Source organism: Dermacentor silvarum, chromosome 5, assembly GCF_013339745.2.
Source record: "Dermacentor silvarum isolate Dsil-2018 chromosome 5, BIME_Dsil_1.4, whole genome shotgun sequence".
Classification (NCBI taxonomy): Eukaryota; Metazoa; Arthropoda; class Arachnida; order Ixodida; family Ixodidae; genus Dermacentor; species Dermacentor silvarum.
Genome location: NC_051158.1, coordinates 28,757,113 through 28,778,458, shown reverse-complemented (window position 1 = coordinate 28,778,458; position 21,346 = coordinate 28,757,113). Strand labels below are relative to the sequence as shown.

Below are 21,346 nucleotides of genomic sequence, written 5' to 3'. Positions count from 1 at the left end.
GCTTTACCGCGTCTCCGAAACGTCAGATTACCGATCTCCAACATTTCGTGTGCAGGAAGAGATCGCGCATGAAGTCACCGGCCATCTTGACTCGCCCTTAGCTTTTGCACCGCCTCAGATTACCTCCAAAACACGGCGAGCGGGGCCGCTTATGCGCTCTGCCGCGCGGACAGCGCATGGTATTGACCCTTTTCGCGGAGCAGTTTGTTCTAGAGAAACGAGATGGCGCTTACGGCGGCGCGCCATAAGTCTCCTCAGCGACCGCGCACGAATACGAAACCATTACCGCTTCTACCTTGCTTATGTGCGATCAGCTGTCGGAAATGGAACTGAGTTTTCCCTAACGCACTGTGCTCCATTCATGCTGGTTTGAATCATGTGGATTGAAGACGTGTGCAGTAGTTGGCTGCAAAAATAGCGACTGGCATATTAAGGAATGTAATGAAAATGTGGGGCCAAGTTCGCGGACCGCTGCTGCAACTGTCCGTACATGTTTCCGGCACTTCGAGACGTACGGCTTTCGTCGAGGATACACAAATTTGCTGATCCTCCAGCGTTGTGTTGCTAACCTTCAAAGAAAGCGCTTCAGCCCCGGTATATATGTCGGCAAGAGTGAGTACCGCTCGTTAAACAATGATAACGGGAGTAGCGCCGCTTTCTGTCATATATAGTAGGTTTCGCGCACAGTATCTACACCCATCTACCCCAACTGGCACGGAAACTTACACCCACTCTTTCGCCAACGTGTCAAGAATAAGTTAATGGGCGAACATTTGAATATGTGCGCACTGTATATATTGCACAATATATGGCACAATAAGTGATGGTATACTACACCTATGGCTCACGAATGGTCGAAGCTGAATGTTTCTTGACGGTCCACAAGAGTAAGCCAGTTACTATCGATAATACACATTTGCTACAAGGTATCACAATGTGCAGAACAGCTATGTTTCAAGCCTTGTGTGCAGCAAGAACAAATCTGACGGAACTGGACACACCCACGAGCGATTAGGCAGAAAACGATCACATGGTGACCGCACCGAGGAACCTTACTGAGTCAGAAACGTGACGAGCCGCTGCTTCAAAATGTTTGCCAAATAAAGAACGAAGACCAAAACACCATAATCCTGATTCAATTCATTAGCGGAAAGTTTGGATAGCTTCGAATACATATTTAGCACCGCTTTTAGAGCAAGCACCATATACGCTGCTCGTACCGTTTGGACATAGCTTAATCAGCTCCGAAAGCTATTTTGCATGTTGTGTGAAACTGCGGCCAAAGCTTCGTGTCGTCCACCCAGTCACCGTATACGACATCTCCCGAAAAAGAGGTTTGGTAAGCCGCACCGGCGTCATACACATCCATTGTGAGCGCGGAGGCAACGGAGGTAGTTGAGGCAAGCAATGGACGCGTCACCACGTGATCAAACATGGCAGCGCCGACGGGATCGCCGCGCAAGGGTCAATATAGGGACCGCATAGCCATGCGCAACTACTGCCGGGCTAGAGGAGGAGACGAATCTCCTCCCCTATCGCGCGCTTATCACGTGACCTACATTGGACGCGCGAGAGCACGTCGCTCATCAAACCACAATCCTTCTCGGCTCACCCTCGCAAGCTTTGCCATGCACCCACAGCAAACGGCGCGCGGGCTCTAATCGCACTTGATTTATTACGGAACATCACGGCGACGGCGAAAGTTCGATTTGAATGTCCATATAATTGTTATCGCAATGAAACGGCCGGTACGGGGCAACGACAGCGTGCGGGCATCTCTCATAGAAGATAAAACTGAGGCGGGATCGGGGCACGAGACCACATAAGCGCGCGGGGATCAGACAACTACATATCCGTATTTCATACCGGGAGAATAAACGGACACCTCTCTCTGTCGTCAGGGGCACCAGTACATTTCGATATATGGATAAGGTAAGCCTGAAAGTGAATATGCTGCATGTATTAGCTCAGCATGCACTAAGCTGTGCACAATACATGTATTCCAACAATGAACTGTCATAATTTGCGTTGCTATTGTATAAATATCAAATGGGTTGGAAAACCTGCGCTGTTCTTCTATAATGTCACATAACTTGCAATGGTGGCGGCATTGCTCTTATGTAACACTTGTGTAAGTATGGAATTGCATTTTTCCTAAGAACGGGTCGGACACGACGTTGCGCCCGCCAGCTGACGTCCGTGATTCAAACAGAATTGAAGCTGTACCGCTAGCTCTGTCCGAGATGCTGCAATATATATAGTCCGGTAAAATTTGTCGGTAGAGTTAGTGCGGCTTGTATACATCATAATTCAGCGCAAAAAAAAAGGGGGTAAGAAGACGAAAAGCAGACGGTGACAACACAGAGCATTGTACTGTCGCCGTTTATGTCCTTCGTCTTTATTAATTTTCTTTATTCGCACTGAGATCTCTGATGTACAACCTGCGCAATATTGTCTCTGACAACGTATGCATCACCCCACTTTGGCGTGGGCCAATCACGATGCGCCACAACGCGGAGTATTGTTTAAAAAATGCAAAATAAAGCGAACAGACTCAGAACAAGCCGTCTCTCGCCGCGTATATATATGCCGGCTCGGCGAACCTCTCACAAAAAGCTATAGTCTGTGCGAATCTTTCCAAAACGGGCTTACTCTCTGGTACTGGTGGAGCCAGTCTTCGACATCGTCGCCTCGAAGCCCAGCAAATAATTGTAGATCTCGAGGGTGTCTGTTCACTGTCCAAGTTGGACCCTGCCAATTGAGGAGGTGTGTCAGCATTGGACATCATTGGCGGTGTCGTCGATCGGAGTTAGTGCGGCTTGTATACATCATAATTCAGCGCAAAAAAAAAAGAAAAGATCAAAAGTGGAAAAAGAGACGGTGACAACACAGAGCATTGTACTGTCGCCGTTTATGTCCTTCGTCTTTATTCGCACTGAGATCTCTGATGTACAACCTGCGCAGTATTGTCTCTGACAACGTATGCATCACCCCACTTTGGCGTGGGCCAATCACGATGCGCCACAACGCGGAATATTGTTTAAAAATGCAAAATAAAGCGAACAGACTAAGAACAAGCCGTCTCTCGCCGCGTATATATAGCCCGGCTCGGCGAACCTCTCACAAAAGCTATAGCCTGTTCGAATCTTTCCAAAACGGGCTTACTCTGTTGTACTGGTGGAGCCAGTCTTCGACATCGTCGCCTCGGAGCCCAGCAAATAATTGTGGATCTCGAGGGTGGCTGTTAACTGTCCAAGTTGGACCCTGCCAATTGAGGAGGTGTGTCAGCATTGGACAGCATTGGCGGTGTCGTCGATTTCCGACGTCACCGAGGACGCTAGTCGGCGACCGGGACGGAGCGAGCAGGAAGACGCGTATAGGAATCGTGGCGCACGTCCACCACTTGTAAGACGTTGGCTGCTGACTCAATCTTTAATTCAGAGAAACCGTGCGAGACTGCCCCAAAAGAGGAAGGCGATGATGGTGAGTGTATATACTGTATATGTACAAACGACATATGCGAACGATATATACAGGGTGTCCCAACTATCATGCACCAAGATTTTAAAACATGCAAATGCCACGTAGCTGGACAGAACCAAGGTAATGTTGTTTGCCGTCGCTTGGAGATACTCAGATTATTTCTCGCATTCCGCCTAATTACATAATTAGTCTTAATTATAATTAATCAACTTCTCAGATATTATATAATTAGATAAAAAGTGTCAATGAGAAAATTGTGTAGCAACATGAAAAACTCCCGATACAGCTTTCTGTTGCTCAATACGTGACCCGTGAACGTTTTTCCGGGGCATGAAAGAAGCCCGCGGTGGTCTTTCCTGCGCCCAATTCATGGCTGATCCCTCGAGGTGGGCTGCGCCACTGCACTAAGGAACAACACCAATACCTCATCCCTCGAATACGCATTGTGATATCACCTACGTGCAGTACGTGAAACGTGCAGCCGCCAAAAATACTCTTTTCGCGCTTGCGGAAGCAACAATCAGAATTAACCTTCGTTTGAACGGCTCGGGGGGGTGGTGGGGAGGGAGAAGTCCACCAAGCCCCTCTGAAACTGTATGTAACTTTTCTGCTACGATGAAGAACGCTTCCTACTATTGATCACGTACGTTAGGTCAGCTGGGGAGTTTTCCTGCAAGGATCCACCTAGTGGACATGTCCATTTCATCTGCTGCTGAAGTCCTGATTGGCTGGGCTGGGGTACGCGTCAGAAGGTGACAGGCACTCCAGCCATTCAGCACTTAAGCAGCAGTCGAAATGGACATGTCCACTAGGGGGACACTTGCAGAATAAGCCCCCCTTGGATTCAAGAACATTGTCAATGACAAAGATATACCGTATAGACTCGTGTTTATATAATATGTATGTGATCTCATGCAATGTCCCAATTCCTGCTAAAGGCTAGATAGAGCAAGTATGTTTAAATCAATAAGATATGTTCGGCCTGTGTGGTGCGGTTTCCATGGCGCTCGATCCTGACGCCCCATATATGTATTTAAGTACGAGAGTTCATATCCCGGGTCGTTGGAGTTTATGGCGTTCCACAGTAGTTGCGGTAGCAGGCACCTTTGAGACATGACATGACAAGAACTTTATTTCAGTCCTGAGGAACTAAGATCTAGGCGAGCTGAAGGCTCCCCCAGATTAAGTCGGTGGCTCCGCCCACGATGGGACCGGGAGACCAAGTCCCGTCGCGATGTCGTGGGCCCTCTGGACAGCCTGGTGTTGGATTTGAAGATTGCTGCTCTTGAGGGATTCCTCCCATTGCTCTTTCGTGATGGGTGGAGAGGCGTTAAGGGCTGGGCACAACCAGAGCATGTGATCAAAAGAGCATGAGTCATGACCACATTTGGAGCACGACTGTGAATGGTCAGGGTTTATCCTGTGAAGGGACCGGGGAGTGGGATACGAACGGGTTTGCAGAAGTCTGAGTGTGCTAGCCTGAGGTTTGTTCAATATGGGGTGGGGGGGTGGAAATTTCCTCCTGCCGAGACGATAATGGGAAACAATTTCGTGGAAGGTACATAATGGATCTTTGTGGATGTTGACCTCGTTCCGAGCCTGGCTACCCTTGACAGCACGGTACGTGAAATCGCGCGCTATCCGGTGGGCCTGCTCGTTAGGATTACATCCGAGCGGGTTTGAGTTCATACTTTTTTAGTTTCGACAAACAGTGTACGTACATGTCGCTGGCCGCACACCAACGATCCATGCAGTTCCTGCAGTCGTTTGACAGACTCAGCGACCGTTTGTAGACGTGGTACGCAGCCAAGGAGGTTTTTAAAAAAACCTTCTTGTACTTTTTTTTTTTTTTTACGTACAGCGAAGCTGTATACGGCTACTCCGCCAAAATTTCTGCATCCGTGCGTGTACACCGTCGCGTCGACAAAGAAAAATTTTCGTCGCCAGAGCTAGCGTAATTTTGAGTTTACGCGTAACAGAATTATGTTTTCTCGTATGTTCAAATTACAATCCGATGCTATTGTGTCTGCAGGTTGTGTGTAAGTCGTACTTCACAAGTTTTGTATGCACTTTACCTTGAGAAATTGAATTTGTTCAATAACGCACTTGAGCCAGACTGAGGGTCTACTAGAAAGGATATATGCTGGACTCCGGCACACCTGCATGCGCGCGTGCCGAACCTGTGCATACGATGCAATTGTCCTTGATGAGTGGGTGCTCTGTCCGTTGCATCGGTCGACATCAGGGCAATTGCCTGTCAAAAGTTAGTGACGTTCCCTTCGTGAACACGGGTTACGTGCAAACCGTGCAAACGTATGGACACCGCTAATGTGCGCCGCGGCGTCGAAGTTCCAACGGATAGGGTGCGAGCGAGGTCGTGTACGCCTTGTGGTGGTGACCCTTGTGTAACGTCGGCAACAGATTCGCTGTGTACATCCACTTTCATAGGGTGGAATGGAGGCGGAAATTTTTAAAAAGTCTTGTAACTCCTCGGAATAATGAGAGTTGGATCATTCCCATTTGACTCCTCCACACTTTCACGGGGTGGAATGGAGACGGATTTGTTTTTTCTCTCCCTTCTTTCTCTCTTTTCATTTCTGTATTTCATTTCCCTTGTGTGGGGTAGCAAAGCACGTGCGTTCGCGGTCGATTCCTTTCTCTTCAAAGACGCTGTCCCAACGCCCGACGTGACAGTGACCGTAGTACGTCTCAAAGCCAAAGGACACAGCTCGCAGAATAGCTCACGGCGTGTACTGGCTTCTGCAACATTCGCAACATTTACTGAAATTCTATACGAGAGAAAATCGACGCAAACTGTGCAGTTTGCGCACATTCATGACAAAAGTGCAGCCAACGCGCTGGTAGTCATTTTGCTTCAAGGAGAGCGGGCGTAGAGCATTACGTCTTGCTAGTGTAATAACAAAAAGTCAACATGGCCGCCGTGTCAGGCCCCGGAAGGCGTGGGCGGGGTGCGGTTTCGGGTGGAAACTGAAAACAACGTTGGGATTGCTCGCAGGTTCACCAGGCCAGCGTGACAGCGCCGGACCACGACCGCTCCTTCGAAGAAGGCTCGCCTGGCGCCACCACTTTGTCGTGCCACATCGGCGGCTCGCAACGATCACGATAATAAGATGAGACATCGCCGCCTCGGAAATGGTCCTAGCCGACGACGAATGCCCGAAAGCGGACGGCATTCGAGTCCAAAAACTGCGGAGAAAACTGCGGGACCTTCGTGAGAGGGCCGTCGCGTCCGGTCTGTCCGACAACGATGTCTCGGCCGTCGTGGCCGAGGTGGTGGTGGTGAACGACTCCGCGGCGACGGTTTCGCCGGTCAGCGGCGGCTTGCTGCTCAAATGGGCCTTCATCGCGGGCACCCTGGCCTACCTCTGCTTCAACCGGGGCCTTCCGGACCTGGCCAACGATCGTTGTCTCGTGAACCCCGGAGGCCTGTACCTGGAATTTACGCGACCCGTGCTGCCGTGCGACTTCTGCCGCTCGCCGACCCAAGTGACGGAGTTGACCGAGATGAGCAAGGAGGAGTTCTTGCGCATCGGCTACGCGGACAAGCCGATCGTGCTCAGGGGCGGTGCGGCGCACTGGAGGGCGATGCAGACGTTCAGCTACGATTTCCTCCGGGACGTATACCGCAACACAAGCGGGGCGTTCGAAGAGAGCCGCCGCTTCTGCCAGTTCTTCAAGTCCGCCACCGACTTCGAGGACCTGGAGGACTTCTTCTCCATGCCGGACTCCCGTGCACGCATGTCGAGTCCGGAAGAAAAGCCGTGGTACGTGGGATGGTAAGTTCGAGCTAAGTTTGAACAGTGGCGGTTTTTACGGGGTCCAGAAGTCGGGCAAGGCGCTGTCGAATTAAGTTTCGAGACGCTTCTCTCGATCCGGGTTAATTTCCTTGCCTTTCCCATCTCATTTATCTTTGTCACTCTAATGTGTCTAAGTTGTATTGAGCACATTTCGTTGAAGGAAAACTCGCATCCGTAGCCAGACACCTGGACATTGCAGTCTAATGTAATTTTTTTTTTTTTTTTAGTGCCAGGTCCGAATATACTGGCGAATCACCTTTGGTTAGCTGTTCTCGGTGACCTGAAATCGCTCTTACATACTTGCATCACTCTCTTTCAGGAGCAATTGTGACCAGAGGGTTGTCGCAATCCTGAGGGAGCATTACACTAGACCCGACTTCTTTCCCGAAGATTCCGAAGCTAGCATCATCGACTGGATATTTATTGGATATGCGGGAAATGGATTCAAGACACACGTGAGACTGCATTTTTCTTTGGAAAAATTTTAGGGCGTGAAACTATCAGTATGTACAAAGTTGTTGTGGCAACCTCTCTAGTGAGACGTTCACTGGCACATGCGGAGGCGAGAGCATAACCAAACATTCTTGAAGTGGGAAATGCCAATTTTTTCGAATGGCTACTTCAGTGCAAGTTCTTTTTTTCTTTGGGGGCAACATGCATACTTGCCAACTCTCCTGAATTTCCCAAAGAGTTGTCCAATTTGAGCTCATTCTATGATTTCATTAATGTTGCGTGAAGTTTTACTAAGTCCTGCTTGCGAGAATGTTGTGTTCGTCACTATTTGAGCCTACTGTTGGAAGTCTTCCAGTTTTGAAAGACACCAGACGTGGTACTTGCTTCATGTAAACTGATAAAACAGGCGAAATCGGCAGCAACAAGGTTGCTAGAAAAGTCACTGTGATCTAAAAACAGTGTGTTGCATCTCATTCTCTTATGTTACAAGCTTGCTGCTGCTTTTGTGCTGTGGGTAAAAGTTATCGTTAATGTTCGTATGCATTGCACTATAAAGGCCTGTGCACAGATGAAAGGTCTTAAATGCATGCTGTAACCAATGCCTTTCTTTGTGTTGTGTTCGTAGGATAGTTAGAATTTTAATGTTCGCAGGGCAGCAGGTATGAACATGTGTTTTCTGTGGCTGTCATTGATCAGGCTTCTGCTAAAGGCAACTGCTACTGATTTGATCCAAAACAGTGACAGCAGGCTACGGGCAGCTTTTATCTTATCCCAAACACCTGCGGCCGGATTCCCCAAAGGCAGCTTATGAACAACCCGGCTCTGTGGCTGTGGAATGCTGCTACCGAGTACAAGGTAGCATGTACAATTCCCATCCATGGTGGTTGCATACCAATGGGGGTAGCATGTAAAAACACTTGTGTACTTATAGATTCATGTGCATGTAAAAATTAACCCCAGGAGATCCAAATCAATCCAAAGCACCTAACTAAGGCATCTCTCATAGCTTTCGAACATTAAGACCCATAATTCTTCTCATTTTAACCAGACACACTTCGTCACAAGAAAAGTTCATGAAAATCAGCTTATTCTCACAACTAAAGACATATGCAAGATCACCTTGCATACATTATTCTTGCCGCTGTGGAGAGGAACGCTGTGAAAATGAAGAGATGCAAACTGTTACACCTGTTTTGTTTTTTTATGCCATTCACACATATCCAGGTTTCTTTTTCAGATGCAGGGTTTATTTAGCAAGGTCCTGTAGACTACTTCAACTTTACGCGTCAGCAATTTTTTTTTTTTTTGTGTGTCGTCTTTCATCACTGTTCTCTTGAGCACCAAAGCTAAGCACTTGTCTATGCAAATGGCACAGCTATGCTCTGCAGCTCTTGCTAACCGGTCTCCACCTTTTTTTAAAACGACTTTGGCCTAATGTCTCTTTTCCGCCTCGTGCTGTGTCTTTTTATTCCAGCTGGATTACGTCCTCCGTCCGTCGTGGCAAGCTCAGATCCGGGGAGCAAAGACCTGGACCCTGCTGCCACCACCAGAGTGCGAGTCAGTGTGCGTGCCTTCGCTAAAGGTCACCGTCAGGCCCGGTGACATTATCATGGTGAACACTAACCGCTGGTACCACAGCACGCTGGTCGAGCCGGGCAACATCAGTATCACAATCGGATCAGAGTACGACTGATGCTCGCCTGATGCTTTATGCCCGTGCCACACGGGTGCAAGGAATTACCACAGCCTCATGTAATTTTTTGATGTCAACCCAGTGATGCCAAATCCGGGGGTCACTGAGACGACGGAAATTTCCCAGCAGTTGGTCACAGTATATGGGGTATGGTTAGAGTCACGTCAACTATCCCTCATCACACATTGCGTGAAAGCCGAGGAGCGGGGCATGGAGCGGCAGCAGTTCTCAGTAAAAGTTGTCTACGCCCTAGCAAAAGCAGGCCTTAAATGACTGGGGGTGTGGTGCTGCTGCAGTGGACAACTGGCTACCCATGCATTGCACGAGTGACTGCGCAGGCATTGTAAAAACACAGTGGGCTATGGAAATGACATTAACTGCTAAATGCCTTAACATTTAACGGCATTTGCATGGTGCCACATGGACATGCATAATGACATTAAATGTTAATGCTGCTTGCAGCGTGGTACATTCTCACAACTCATTTGGCCTTGAATCCTTACACTCGCTCCCAATGTTAGCAGTGACGGCTGCACTAGGAAATGACATTTGCTGAAGTAATCTGAAATATTGAATGTAATATGTGCCTATTAATAATGTTTTTAGTGGCGTTTCTTTAACTTTTCCTTGCTAAGCACTCATTTAAAAATCATTTTACGATTGGCAAACCAGCTTTCTGCGTTCACTGCAGCTATCGTCGTCGCAACGTTTAATGTAATTAAAAATGTGGGCATAGCAGCAGCTTTAGATGATAATGGCATTGGGCAACTTTATTGTCTTTGACTCTTAATGGGCATTAAACCTCACCCCTGTGGCATGGGTATTAGGCTGGTCAATGCCAGCCACTGGTAGCACATCACAGTGGTTGAGCCGTGTGACATCAGTAGTATCGCCATTGGGTCAGAGTGCGACTGAGGCCTGCCTAATACTTCAAGTGGGCTTGCGCAGCAAGCACGCAGCAGTGGCATTGTTGTGGCAGCTAGAGAGGTTACCTTGCCATGATAGGAACATCGCAGCTCAATTTTGAATTGTTCGCTTGCACCGCATTTTGGAAATGCATTCGTGTGGCCTACTGCATGGCTGGAGCCCAAGTGAGTTGCTTTAAATTAGTGCTTGCAATTATTCGTCAAAACGGCTATGTGGTTTAACCGGAGGGAAGTGAATCTGGTATAGAAAACCGGTTATCCGGATTTTAAGAAATGAATATTCAGGATTAAATAACCAGTTAGCCGGATATTCGAATATTCAGGCACAAATATTTGGTGTCGCTACTTTAAATCCACCAGCAAAGGATGCCATCTCACACTTAATCCAACAGTCATTTGTCCTTTACCACGGAGTACGAAAAAAAAAAAAAGGAACTGCTGCACTGCAACATTTTTTGCGATAGGAAGTGCATGCCAGCTTAGAGCCAAGTGTATATTCAGGACCGCTCCTTTTTCCATGCACTACTATGAATGTAGAATGCCCGAATCTGTACGCTATCTTTGAGCTTAGCACGTGTGCCCCAATTAATTTGTCACAAGGTGTCACTGCTGCATGTTGCTTGAAGATAAAGTATATAAAGGAACAGTAAAGGCAAACATTGAATCAATCTCGACTGCTCGTTTTATGCAACGAGATGACTCAGTTGCAGAGAGAATTGTGACTGTAAGAGACCACGCAATTCTTCCACAAATCGATTTGCCCCATAACGAACAGGTAGGCTTACGTAAGAAGCCTACGCTGTGCCAGGAATCTCGGGAACCACGCTTTACCAGGTGCTGCTGGCCTGCCTTGAGTCAAAGGTCCACACATGGAGGGCGTCACAATGATGCAAACGTAGCTGGCACAGCAGTTTTTAAAAAGTAACAATAGAGGGCTCTTATGCGAAAAAAATCCAGTGAAATTCACTCAAGCTGAATTTTCACAGTGGTGGCATCAATCCTGTTCTACATTCATGTCTCTTCTCACCTACAAAAGTTCTATTCTTGGCAAAAGTTATGCTTTGGTCACCTTGGAGTAGTATTAATATGTCACCTTATCTTGACTTTATGTTTGCCTTTATTGTCCGTTTAGCTAGACTGATGCCTTGTGCGCACTATGATCCTTGTTGCTTTCAAATGCAAGTCCCAAGTCTTTCACACATGTTCGTAGTAAAGACAATGCTATTGCTGTATCGCAAACATGTAGCATGCCAAAATGTTGAAATGGGTTTCTTGAAGGCCAGTACAGCATTGTTTCACAATACATGCCGACTGCTTGAAGTAAAACATTCATGCATTCCGTGCTTCCGTGAAATGTGTGAGCTCGTGTGTCCTAGAGCAATGTGTAGTGCGGTGTGGAGTAGAGATAGCCAGCAGCCATTGCAAAGTTTAGTGTACGCAGTGCTACCACAAAAATGAGTGTTTTTTTCTTTTTGCTGATGATTTTTAGCATAGACAGATGCTTTCACTTCTGTAGTAGCTGCAATTATGGTGACAAGAGCTATGCCAAATTCCAGTGGCCTTGACGTAGAGGTGAACTCATTATAATGCTGTTGGAATATTCTTTGCTCAGTATCATTTAATGATAGCGCTTTTTCTAATGGAAGTCCTTTACCGGTGGTCCGCTCGTCTTCTTGTCGAGTTTCATTAACAGTTCTTGCGCTCCTAGGCACATGTTCCAATGCAACAAGTCACCGGTTAAACCATGCATTGTGCCCGAAATTGTCGGGCTTTGGCAATAACACAACATAAAACTATTTTGTCATTTCTCTGTGAACTGTTCAGTGCAGTTGAACCTTGTTATAACAAAGTCGTATTCAACATGAAAATGCATTCATCGTAGCTGATATGTATTATATCCATTACAGGCTAACGTCAGCGAGGAAAATTTTTGGTTTACTTTGTTATATCCAATAATTTGTTACATCTGTGTTCGTTATATCGAGGTTTGACTGTGTTGGTATTTTTATATCTAGTCCTTTTTGGTACCAAAGTATCGCACGATCAAGGGTCGTGCAAGAGCATATTACCTGGCATTTAACAGGTTCACTTGTCAACTGTTTAAATCTTTGAAGCAGTGTATTTTCGAAGGCTCAGAATTTTGTATGAATGTTACCAAGGTTTTACGCATGTGAACGTTAGCGCATTTATAATGCTGTCTTTCTGTCGCCACTTGACAAAGCTTGCCTTGGCTACAAGGGCCACCCAAATGTGCGACAACCTTGTATGCCGCTTCCTAGATTTCAGGTTTCAAGTCGGCAAACCAGTGGCCCATGATGTTCTGCGCTCATTGTTATTGAAGTGTTTTGGCGTGATGGCGTTTTATCATTTATGTGCTAACTATATATGCTGCATGGATGCATTTACTATGTTACTATATTGCCAAAATGTTGGGTACCCTGCTACGCGTGGCCTGCACTCCACGTGTAGCAGTGTTGAGCAAGTTGCTGCTGTTCGTTGTCGTATCTAGGCTGATTTAGCACGCTTCCAGTATACATTGCTGTAGACAAAGTCCATTAACATAACCGGTAATTGTCACATGAGGTATCGTTGTGGGTGGACTGCCTTGTGTACACGTTTTTATCGCTATTTTGCTTCTCTCACGCCTAACATAGCGTCCAAAAATGCCACTGTGTTAGCTTCGCAGTGCACAAAGTAAGAAAGAAAAGCAAATATAAAAGAAAAGCTCAGGAATAGATGACAATATGCAAGTGCGAATATAAATAAGGCTGAGGTTTGACCTTGCTATTCTACGGCAGCTGTGTTGTTACGCTTATTTTACATTATTGCCAGTTGCCCCGAAACACATTTCACAGTTTTTTTTTTTTTTTTGTCTCTGAGGTTCCTTGCTTTGCTTCTATTCACAATCATTGGTGTTTACTAGAAGAACGGGGCGGCAGAGCTGAGAAGGAAAATTCTGATCAGTTCAAACTTCGGAATACAGTTCTACATGATACAGACAAATGAAAGAAATCAAATAGGACAATGCAACGTATGATAGTGAACAACATTATTTTATTGAACTGTTAACGCTGTTCACATTTATACTTAGTGTGACCAACTGTCACCCAAAGCCAAGACACCGCTCTTGGCACTGTGCCAAGAACGCTGTTGCTCGTAGACGTGTCCAGCCAGGCCGATAGCCAGGAATTTTTTTCGGGGGGCAGTTGCTGAAGGCCTTGGCTATTTGAGGAAAGCACCTATTTTTCAGTAATTATTTTCGGCAAAAATCGTAGTATGTAAATTATGTGACCTTTTAAATACTATTATAATCATAGTTTTATATTCCTAATGGTATATTTTTATATGGACGACTCGTCGCGATGGATTTCATTAATAAAAAGAAAACAGCGTTACTCAGCGCAGTAGGACATGGGCACGGACGATGCCACTTTCCTGAGCTTAGAAGAGAGACATTGGCTTGCGTAGTACCACTGCAGTCATTCCAAGTGGCATTGTCCTCCAACCCTCATACTGCAGTCGCATCACCCTCTCGCGAAAGAAGGGTCATTGGCCATTAATGTGTCATTGCACTATAAATGTGCTCGCCTGTTCTGCATGGGGAAACTTGCGGTGGCTGCCATTCCTGGCGATGATGGAAGATAGTAACATGAGCCATGACAATGCGTTTCAGAGCCCCCTTTTAGACGGGTCACAAATTTCCGAAAGACAAGCCCAAGCATTTACCAAGCAGATGTAGCCAGTAACACAAATGGAAAGAACTTACCGGAACATTTTTCAGGTGTGACGACTTCCAACTGCGATGTGAAATCGCTGCGTTAATGGTTTGTGAACTTGTTGCCGAATTTTTGTTGGAGTCTGATACGTGGCAGTAATCAAAGTGGTGTAGCTGGAAGCAAAAATACAAGTTGACTTTCACTGGTTCAATTTTTATGTAGTTTATATGCTCGAGTGACCCTGAATGGAAGTGTATCTTCTTTTTATACTCTGAAGTTTGCTGTGTTCGCATGCACTTTTGGGACTTTGTGGCATTTTATTTCCATTAAAATGCTGCACTTTAGGCAGTATTGTGTTGACGATATAAAGGATCTGTTTGCTGCAATGCAGTGGGCACTCATAAACGTAACTACACAACTATGTATTTGCACAAGTGTGTGTGTGCTTTTTGTCGAGAAGTTGTCTCTTGTGAAATGAATGTGGTTGGCTGCTAGGTAGACATGTTACGATTTATATTTTACACTTAGTCTAGGAAAGCTTTGTGGTCCTGTAGGTGCACAAAAAAGTGTGCCGCAAAAGTGCATGCTGAAGATGTAGCTCTCGTTACATGCATAAGCTCGAGTCGAATCATGCTCTCGTATGTGTTGTGATGGCACTGTTTCAAGCACTGCAACCTGGCACTGGATTTTCGTGGTGCGGCAAAGTCTTTTCCATTTACAACTGCACTTGTTCATCCGTGGCACTTTGTATTTTGCGCGCTTTCCGACTGCACACAAACTTTGCGAGCCATGGGCTCAAGCGTCGGGTGACAAGACTTCAGCAGAGCAGAGTATGTTTAGGAACGAGCAATTCACAAAAGCGTACAATTCAATTTGTTTAACCAGGATAGTGGTGCGTTTACTATTCTTCACCGCATAATAATTCAGGAAATCGTATGAATCTGGAATACAAGATTCAGGTGTTGTATTGTGCCAGAGGGCCAGGTGTGAGCATTCGAGCAAACTCGTGTCCTCGTTTACAAATTATTTGGTTGAAGCAGTAGAGAAGCTGTTGGGGTTCAAGTTGACCAACCTCACCATGCGTGCAGCGCAAGTGCGACGCCTGTGCCACTTCAGAGCTATGTCAAAGTAGTCAACGTAATCAAGTCACTTTATTTCATCTCCAAGGGGAGATAAAATTAAGTTTGCATGTCTAGCTGCACTGAGGGCTCTGCTGTTACAGCAAAAATTTTTGCTCACTTTAGTTTGTAAGTTAGTAAATGTGCAAAGAAAATATGCTATTACATTGCAAACTAAATGCCTCTTACAAGTTGCCATTAAGCACCGCTACTACTGACAGCCTTTATAGCAGCAGCAAAACGTTTGGTAAGGTTGGTCTGTAATATAGTTGAAAACATCAATGCCAAAAAAAGCAAAACGAGGACAGGCATAAGAATGACAACTTGCAGCAGTACTTCTCTTTTTCGTGCTACTTCAGTTTTCCCAGTACGACAAACTAGCCCAAATTACTGCCTTGGTCCATTGGCTAGCGTTTATATTAGCATATTGACGTCTCCAGGTTTGTTCCAAAGGTCATTTACAATTATTGGGAGTTAGTACAATGTTTAGTAGTAGTAAAATGTTTGACGAGTCAGGATTTTTGAGCATTTGCTGGCCCACTGCAGGATGTATTTATCCAAAGGTCAGACACCTTATTGTCACATTTGTTTTACTGGTAGATTTGCTACATGTTAGAAGCTCAAGTGCATGTACATTTGTTTGCTAAAGTGACTGCAAGAGTACAGTCAACCACAAAAGTTTACGGACCATGGGATCTCGGAAAACATTCAACTGTTGAGCAGCCTGCAACAGTAGTCAGGAAAACCAAACATCACAATGTTGTTCATATATATACTGGTAGAGGCTGTAAATGCGAATACTAGGCTGCGTTGCGATGCTTTCGTAGGATATTCAGCTTTTGCTCATATCTCGTGCTCCAGTAAAACTTCGTGGTTGACTGTTCGTGGTGACATCCCTAAGGAATGTCCACTTTGCTGACAACTATAGATAATTACAAGCAATACTGTTTTCCTGGTGCTACATTTCTACAAGAATGACCTCACTTTTTAACGAGGCACTGTTTCAGGGTTTGTCACCGTCCTATTTACAAGGTGAGAAAAATAAAAAAAGCAAATAAAAAGTTCCACAGCATGTTTTACTTTGGTCATTTTTATTCCTTCATTTGTACACAAACATTGTTTGGCACGCACGTTTGTACAGTACAACACTAGCTCTGTATTCACAGCAGTGTGATGAGATCAGTGCATGCCATATGTTATTTGGTTACCAAAAGCAGGGCATGGACTGTTGTTTTAAGGTTTAGAGATTCAAAATGATTTGAGGGTGCTGTAAAGGGCTTTTACTTAACAGAGCTCCGTCGAGTCTTGATGTTGTGCCTGGCTTGGCTATGAACATTAACTAGACGGCGTTAATATGCACGCTTGAAAACTATGCAATGTTGGCTCCTTTCCAAAACTGAATCTGAGTTGCCCTTCATGACATCAGTTAGCTGCACTGCCGTTCTTGCTGCCAGATGCCATAGATACTCTCTGCAAGTTCTAGAAGCAAATTGTAAACCACTGCACATCCTTTGCGAGGCTTCCCAACGGCAATTACCCAGTGTTCCCTTGTTACAAAAGAACGGGTGATGGTCATAATGGCTTTTCAGTCACCATGATGCATCAAAGTTAATGAATAAACAGTACTGCCATTATAAGCTGGTGCTACTGGTACAGCTATCTTCTTCTGTAGGTTGCTTCAAAGGGACGTCCACATAAGAGAAATGACATTTAGGTTAATGTGAGAAGGACGTTAGACCAAGGTGTGCCAAACCAGGTTATTCCCGACAACCCCATTAGCGGAAAGCAGCCTTCCGAATCCTAGAGGAAGTTCACTCTAGATGTAAAGCAAAATGTCCTTAGGACATCGTACTGGCAGTCTTCAATCTCATTTTAGTACATATTATACCACATGAAAGACACGTCCTTCAAGCTCATTCAATTAACCCCATAAAGCCCAAGCACACCATTCGACAAAGAAATGGAACAGGCTGCTCGCATTCTGGCCATGGACAGAACATTCGTGACATCATATATCATAATTTAGAAATATCAAGCTCAGTAAAGGAAAAAGGATAGGTTGGGCTTTTTGGGGTTAAAGACATACCAGTCAAGGTATGAAACATGTCTACAGTGCTAGGAAAGATAAAACACAAACATGAAATGTACAGGCACGCGCAATGTTTGTTTCACCTCTCTCAGCCCTGCAAACAATTTTTCATAATACCAGTAACAAACTAGCTTAGCTTTCAGCAACAGCAGCCTGCTAAGACCTGGCGTTGCGTTCGGTTTCCATCAGGCATTCCCGGACAAGAATGCGCGCATGCACTATGCCTCGCTTGAGGCGCTCGGCCGACGACTTGCTTCCAGCGTACGTTGGCCGAATGTCGCGCCCGAGCTCCTCGATGACCGCTAGGAGCTGCGTGTACTTGGACGTCTGCGGATGACGAGCACCGTCGCCAGCAACCAGGCCCATGTTGACTGCGCCTGGGCTGTGGCTTGTCTGCAAGGGTGTGCCGGGCTGGCTCTGGCCCGGAGAGTCAGTTGAGCGAGAGTCCTCGTCCATGACCTGCGTCAGGCACAAAAGACCATGTGCTGTATTTACTTGATCCTAAGTCGCCTTTGGTTGCAACATGTACCCGAATGTAAAAGAAAGAAATGGCGATTTATTGTTACTCGGAAAAAGAAAATTTATCACATTCAAGCTACAGCAGACCAGCCATCACTCGTCACTGCTGTCGGAGGCCACCTTTTCACTATCGATAGCCCAGAGCACTTCATCTTTGGTGCCATCTAGCTATAGTGTCGAATACAAATTCAAGATGGGGGCTGACAGATGGAAACACTATGGGAGAAAAGTTGTACAAGCAGAGATACAGTGCCTCAGACAGGCTCGGTTGATGTTTCCAATAAGTGGACCTATCTTGGCCAAAGACAGCCGTGTCATCTTTGGTGTGTTAATTTTAAACGGGTTAGTAGAGTACTCAACCACACGAGAATGACGAGTACAGCACATGGATTTGCCTAAACTCGCAGCAAACGTCTCCAGGGTTTCAGGGCAATGGCTGCGACCATGGCATTTACATTGAAAGGAACATTTACGATCCACCACAGTGCCTAACTGCCCTCCGCTGAGCATCAACTACCGCATAATTTCTAACGGTATCGAAGAGTCAGATGAAGCTTGCCAGTATCTTAAAGGTATGTGTATCTAAACGTACGAGAGAGCACAGGCAATATCTTTCTCCACAATGCTAGTCTACACGTCCCACATACTCAGTATGAGAGAGAGGTTTATTTTAAGTGAAAAGCTGAAAGGTTGTCCTGAATTACTATGTACCCAGCATTAGGGTACAGGGAACAAAAGGAGATGGGAGAAAGTGACAATAACGAGAGAAAAGTACATGTGCATGAATAAAAATTAAAAAAAAAGCCACAATACTCTTCATGGCCAGACACAGTATTTTGGTTGTGGGCCAAAAAGAAGGCTTTCAGATAGTGGCCGGTTGTCAACGCATGCCGGAGATTTAGCCAATGACATGGAACAAAGCACTTAGCATCTCCATTGTGCACTCAGTCACTGAGAAACCATCATGGCAGTTCGCATGTGTTGAAAATGGCACCAAAAACACTGAGCACTAATGCTAACTCGGAGGTCATCAGCGGCACTTTCCCAGTGAAAGTGAACTTGCAAGTTTCCTGAATTGGCAGAAGCTGCACCGTGATTTTGTAACAATGCCATTCGCTCAATTCTACGCCACTCTTATTTACCGTTCATGGCTCGCTGATCGCATTGATAAGGGGAATGGAGCACTGCTCTGAACAGTGACGAAATGTGAAAAGGAATGGAAAAAATTGCATTGAAAAAGGCATCGCTCCAACACAATATCACAGCCCTGCTTTCTTTTATGTTCCACTTCTATGTGGCAATTTTTCCATACTTCACTCATTTGTGTTCGAGCTCCTCTTTTCTGTTCGGCTTCTACACTGTCACATGTGCCATCTAATGCATCCCATTAGGCTCTCCTCGTCGGAGACTTGGTTGCCTCCCATCTCGCGTACTGCGAATTAGTCGCTACAACTCAACGTAGCCGTGAGCTCTTCATTCGATTACTTTCCTGCAGAGTTTGCCTCTGCATGCCGAGCCCTCATTACTTAAGGCGAGCACTCCTGAACAATGCATCTGCCGCTGTTTGCACCGCAGTTGCTACAATGACCCGAATATAACACATCCGCAGTGTCTCTTACTCAACATTACACATGCAGAAGTTGCTGTAAATTGAACAGACATACCAAGTCAAACTGAGGTCAACTCACCTCAATGGACTTCAGCAGCCACTGATGAAGCATATCACCGGTACAGGAAACCAACGGGTCGGGAGTGTCGCGCCTAGGAGAAAGAAAAAAAGTATGCATCATTGAAAGCAGTCGAATGCGACCGTCCGACATGCCGTGCAACGCAGTGTCATCGTTAGAAATGGCACTCTTCAGCAAGAAATGCCGCCTTGCCGACCGCAGGCCGTCGTCCACCGGGCGCGCACCCAACGTTCGGGCTCTGCGACGCCCGGTCGCGTTCGACTGCCAGAAGCTTTGAAAGATCGACCACGAGGTAGGACCGCGCTCCACTTAAAGAAGCCCCAGGGAAAAGTAGCCCCCTCCGGTTCGCGCACTTTTTTTTACTGCGACAGCAGACAAAGTCATCCCAATGCTGCGCGACATTCTTGCAAAGCTTGTTCCTGACACTAATTAAAAACTGCGCTAAAGTAGCACTTGGACAGGAGACACGAAAACACGGCGCCGGCTTCGAACTAAACATAACCTCCACCCTCCTGTAACGAATCTTTCGAAATTTTCTTCAACGTTTACGTAACTCCCGATGTACCCATTCGCAAGCATCCGCTGGTCTTGGCCCTCGCACGTCTCGTCACCCGTCCGGAGTCTTAGGCGCTTCGGTTTGGCTTCCACCGCCTTCCTAACTTCTCCGGCATCTGGCTCTTTCGTGACCACTTGTCTTTTTGCAACGTCACCGGACTCTTGCATTCCGCGCGGTGTCCAGGCATATGTTCGCATTCTCCTGTGTTAGCAAGCTGTTCTTCCCAGCGTTTGCGATGGGCCCGCATGCGTTCCTTCGCTGCTTCTTTGATGGCTTCGACTTGTTCGGCTCGCGTGAGTGGACGCGAAGATCCGGGCTCTTTCTTGCGCGGCGAAGACATCATACCTAGGTGCGAACTGGGTATTTTTAAATATTTATCTTAGCGACATACTGCTATGCATGTTACAAGCACAACCTCCGCACACTACCTGGTCATCTAACCATACCGAACCTTCGCATATGACCTGGTCATCTGCGAACATTTGAAGTATCTGTTACCGCAAAAATTGTGACAACCACGCATAGCGCGCGACGTAGCGCACGCAAGTCGCCTACCGCGGATACCTTTTTAAGTCGCATTTGAATTTTGAACCGAAAATTAAGTTTACGCGCTTCTACATGTCACGGAGCTTTGGCGAAGAGGCGCAGGACAGGAGGGCGCAGACCCATTTCCTAAACCCCCCGTTACTGCTGTCGCAGTAAAAACATTCCCGAAAGCAGCCGACAAATCGCCCAACAAGTTCGAAGAGGCGTTTTCGAGAAGCGCAATGTTGTGGCAAGAAGCGTCTTTTATATTCGGTGCGAAGCATTACGAGCGCGCATTGCACCTGATTGCATTGCGATGCCTAATGAATCTTCGGGCCTCCCGACGCGTCAAGATGACTCCGGCGTGGGGTCAGCGGGTTCGGAAATCGCCCTCAAAGTTTAGCGCGCTAGCTCGATACATTCGAAAAGAAAGTATCGAAAAATGTGAACGTACGCTAGGACCCGACATCATGCAGAGAGGTTTTACAAAATTCGGGAACTCCTCACAAGTTTCAGCCCTGCTGTGATGCGAAAACCTACGAGACTGAAAAATAATAGCGATCGCGACCAGAGGGAAATTGAAATAATGGGGAGCATTCTTTTATTAACGGGAGCGTCGAAAAGCGGAAGCGCACAAAAAGTGCAGAAAGCTTGTAAACTTTGAAGGCGTCTAAATCTGCTTGATAACAAAAAATTATAGGCGCATAAAAATAATTGTTGGTGCAAAACCACGTTGAAAATTGAAAATAAATGCATTTTGTG

The 21,346-nt window shown here is 46.3% G+C and overlaps 2 protein-coding genes across 5 annotated transcripts; one reads left to right on the top strand and one right to left on the bottom strand.

Moving 5' to 3' along the window:
* Window positions 1-3,357: 3,357 nt before the first annotated feature.
* LOC119453195 (uncharacterized) lies at window positions 3,358-16,286 on the top strand. Of its 2 annotated transcripts, XM_037715213.2 has the most exons (4): window positions 3,358-3,483; window positions 6,500-7,280; window positions 7,621-7,756; window positions 9,229-16,286. In XM_037715213.2, exons 2-4 carry the CDS (start codon window positions 6,637-6,639, stop codon window positions 9,445-9,447), a joined length of 999 nt encoding a protein of 332 aa, XP_037571141.1. In that variant the 5' UTR covers window positions 3,358-3,483; window positions 6,500-6,636; the 3' UTR covers window positions 9,448-16,286. The 2 variants fall into 2 exon arrangements, with proteins under 2 accessions (XP_037571141.1, XP_037571140.1); XM_037715212.2 differs by lacking the exon at window positions 3,358-3,483 and having other exon boundaries at window positions 6,401-7,280.
* LOC119453196 (cyclin-dependent kinase 2-associated protein 1) lies at window positions 16,279-21,186 on the bottom strand. 3 transcript variants are annotated; one of them, XM_049667620.1, is made up of 3 exons: window positions 21,039-21,186; window positions 19,504-19,576; window positions 16,279-17,755 (listed from the first exon to the last, which is right to left on the bottom strand). In XM_049667620.1, exons 2-3 carry the CDS (start codon window positions 19,534-19,536, stop codon window positions 17,453-17,455), a joined length of 336 nt encoding a protein of 111 aa, XP_049523577.1. In that variant the 5' UTR covers window positions 19,537-19,576; window positions 21,039-21,186; the 3' UTR covers window positions 16,279-17,452. The 3 variants fall into 3 exon arrangements, with proteins under 3 accessions (XP_049523577.1, XP_049523578.1, XP_037571143.2); XM_049667621.1 differs by having other exon boundaries at window positions 21,092-21,186; XM_037715215.2 differs by lacking the exon at window positions 21,039-21,186 and adding an exon at window positions 20,069-21,004.
* Window positions 21,187-21,346: the final 160 nt, after the last annotated feature.

Bases quoted from the DNA above. Each gene is read 5' to 3' on its own strand.
- LOC119453195 (XM_037715213.2), top strand. From the start codon at position 6,637: ATGGTCCTAGCCGACGACGAATGCCCGAAAGCGGACGGCATTCGAGTC. The intron at 7,281-7,620 runs GTAAGTTCGAGC...ACTCTCTTTCAG, and splicing joins AAGCCGTGGTACGTGGGATG to GAGCAATTGTGACCAGAGGG. The intron at 7,757-9,228 runs GTGAGACTGCAT...TTTTTATTCCAG, and splicing joins GAAATGGATTCAAGACACAC to CTGGATTACGTCCTCCGTCC.
- LOC119453196 (XM_037715215.2), bottom strand. From the start codon at position 20,256: ATGCGAACATATGCCTGGACACCGCGCGGAATGCAAGAGTCCGGTGAC. The intron at 19,577-20,068 runs GTACATCGGGAG...TCTTTCTCCTAG, and splicing joins CAGCGGATGCTTGCGAATGG to GCGCGACACTCCCGACCCGT. The intron at 17,756-19,503 runs GTGAGTTGACCT...TGCCTGACGCAG, and splicing joins GGCTGCTGAAGTCCATTGAG to GTCATGGACGAGGACTCTCG.